The 2,089-nt window shown below is 37.5% G+C and overlaps 1 protein-coding gene across 1 annotated transcript; it reads left to right on the top strand.

The window, feature by feature from the left end:
- Positions 1-1,736, top strand: LOC110459477 (protein HEG-like). The gene is made up of 2 exons (XM_021511757.1): positions 1-859; positions 1,678-1,736. Exons 1-2 carry the CDS (start codon positions 1-3, stop codon positions 1,734-1,736), a joined length of 918 nt encoding a protein of 305 aa, XP_021367432.1.
- The last annotated feature ends 353 nt before the right edge of the window (positions 1,737-2,089 follow it).

Genomic DNA, 2,089 nt, shown 5'->3' with positions numbered 1-2,089 from the left:
ATGACCAAAGTAATCAACAGTTCTACTAGAAGATCAGCTAGGCGCTCAAAAAGAAGATCATCAAGGAGATCAGCAAGAAGAAGGAAGAGGACAAAACCATCCACTAAAACATCAGAGTCGACACGTGCTACGAAGCAAACGTCACATCGGTCTAAAACAGAACGACACACGGTCACTCAAACCGCCAGTAGCAAACGGCTTAAAACCTCAGAAACCGCGGTCAAAGTAACCACAAGTTCACCGCTAAGGTCAACCAAGATATCTGGACTTAAATCAAGAAGAAGAGCTACAAGCAAATATAGCAAAATTACGAAACCGTCAGAACAAGAAACCAATAAATCGCCTGAAACTCCAAAACAGACGATGGAGTCAGCTACATCTAAACGAACAGAACATACATTTTTTGAAACAGCAAGGGGAAAAAGCGGAAAAACGACAATTTCGACCGCGAAAACAGAAACTGAAACTGACACTTCATCTCTAACACCTTACCAGAACGAAACAAGGATTGTGGTCAAAGGCGATGCCCGGAGTGATTTCATATCACTTGAAATGTTTAATTCGCCTAAAGGTGTTGGAGAGTCACATCGAAGTAGTGTCACAAAGGAATTGCACAAAGAAAGTTCAACAACCAATATCGATAACAAAATTAAACATACAATTACAAAAACAACAGCATCAAACCAACCGCAAAAAATGATAAGTAATAGTAAAATCGGAACAACTGACGCTAGCGCTGTCATAGTCACCAACACGTTTGCAAGAAATATCACATCATCAACGTCGAAAACACTGCCCTTTTTTATGGCGAACATTGCTAAGACTTCACAAACGGAATATGTTGAAAAGACTCCAGCAGGTGATTCAGTACTGTCTCCCACTTTGAGGCAACCAACACAGAAAACAATAACCAAATTAGCAAGGCAAGGTCCAGTGACTATTGTATCCTCTTTAGCTCGGGTTCTCCCTTATCTTGCAGGCATTTTGGGTTCAAGTCATGCAATTGTTCAACGCATAAGACCCGAAACTGTTGTCAGAGGTAATGAAGGTTCATTTATTGATCCAACGATGCAGCAAGTGTCCAGGCGACGTCACTTTTCAATACAATCTATACCGGTTCAACTTAATTTCGCAATGCAACGATTGCTCAATGCTAACAGAGGTCAATCGAATGCTACTTTTCTAATGCTAAGCCAAATGGATATATACAGGCAACGCACACTGTGTTCCAAGACGCCTATTAGGTTAAGGAAGATGTGTGTAGACAATACGGATTGTCAGCGTAAAATGGAATGCTACTCAGGAAAATGCTGCGCAACAAGTAATGATCATGCGGAAATGCTTGGTGAGTACTTTGTTGTGGTCTCCAGCCTAGTATTCTAAATTTACTGATACTTTTTTCCCCCAAATACGAACTGCTACCTTTACATTGAAACATTTCTGTTACGAAAGCGTTTCCATGACCAATCTCATGTTAATTTACATATAAGATGACAAATGCTAATTATCAAAATATTTTGTAAATTAAACAAATTGAAGTTTGATATAAATTCTTCAATATTATGTCTCATATAACGCAGCTGTTGAAATTTGAATCTGAGGACTAGATAACTATGATGTACAACACTTTCAACACCCTGTTTTGTGTTTAAAAATTACCTTTTCTTTACTTTGCAGACAAGATGCTTAAATTTATGGAGAGGCGACGTTCACAACGCTTCCGAATGAGGCAATGATTGGAGACACAACTATCATCGTACACAGCACTCATCTTTTACTCTTTTGTTATTATAAATACATAATGATATAAAATCATTATATATGAGTAATTTGTCGTGACTGAAATACAAAAAAATACTCCACGGAAATGCTATAAATAAAATAAAAATGATATGTTTCATTTATGCCAGCTGCAGTAGAATATTTGCACTGTATACTGATCACGTTTGGTTTTGCCTCAATCTAAAAGATGATTCTCCAATTTCTGCAGTGTCGTTTATCATTTTCATTTCCTCAAAAATATTTTACAAAGTTATTGTACTTAATTGTAATTATGCGAATCACGCGAAGAAGACATGCAAAGACTGTT

Source organism: Mizuhopecten yessoensis, unplaced genomic scaffold, assembly GCF_002113885.1.
Source record: "Mizuhopecten yessoensis strain PY_sf001 unplaced genomic scaffold, ASM211388v2 scaffold10087, whole genome shotgun sequence".
Classification (NCBI taxonomy): domain Eukaryota; kingdom Metazoa; phylum Mollusca; class Bivalvia; order Pectinida; family Pectinidae; genus Mizuhopecten; species Mizuhopecten yessoensis.
The sequence above is the reverse complement of the archived record's forward strand: the minus strand, read 5'-3'. Positions and strand labels throughout refer to the sequence as shown.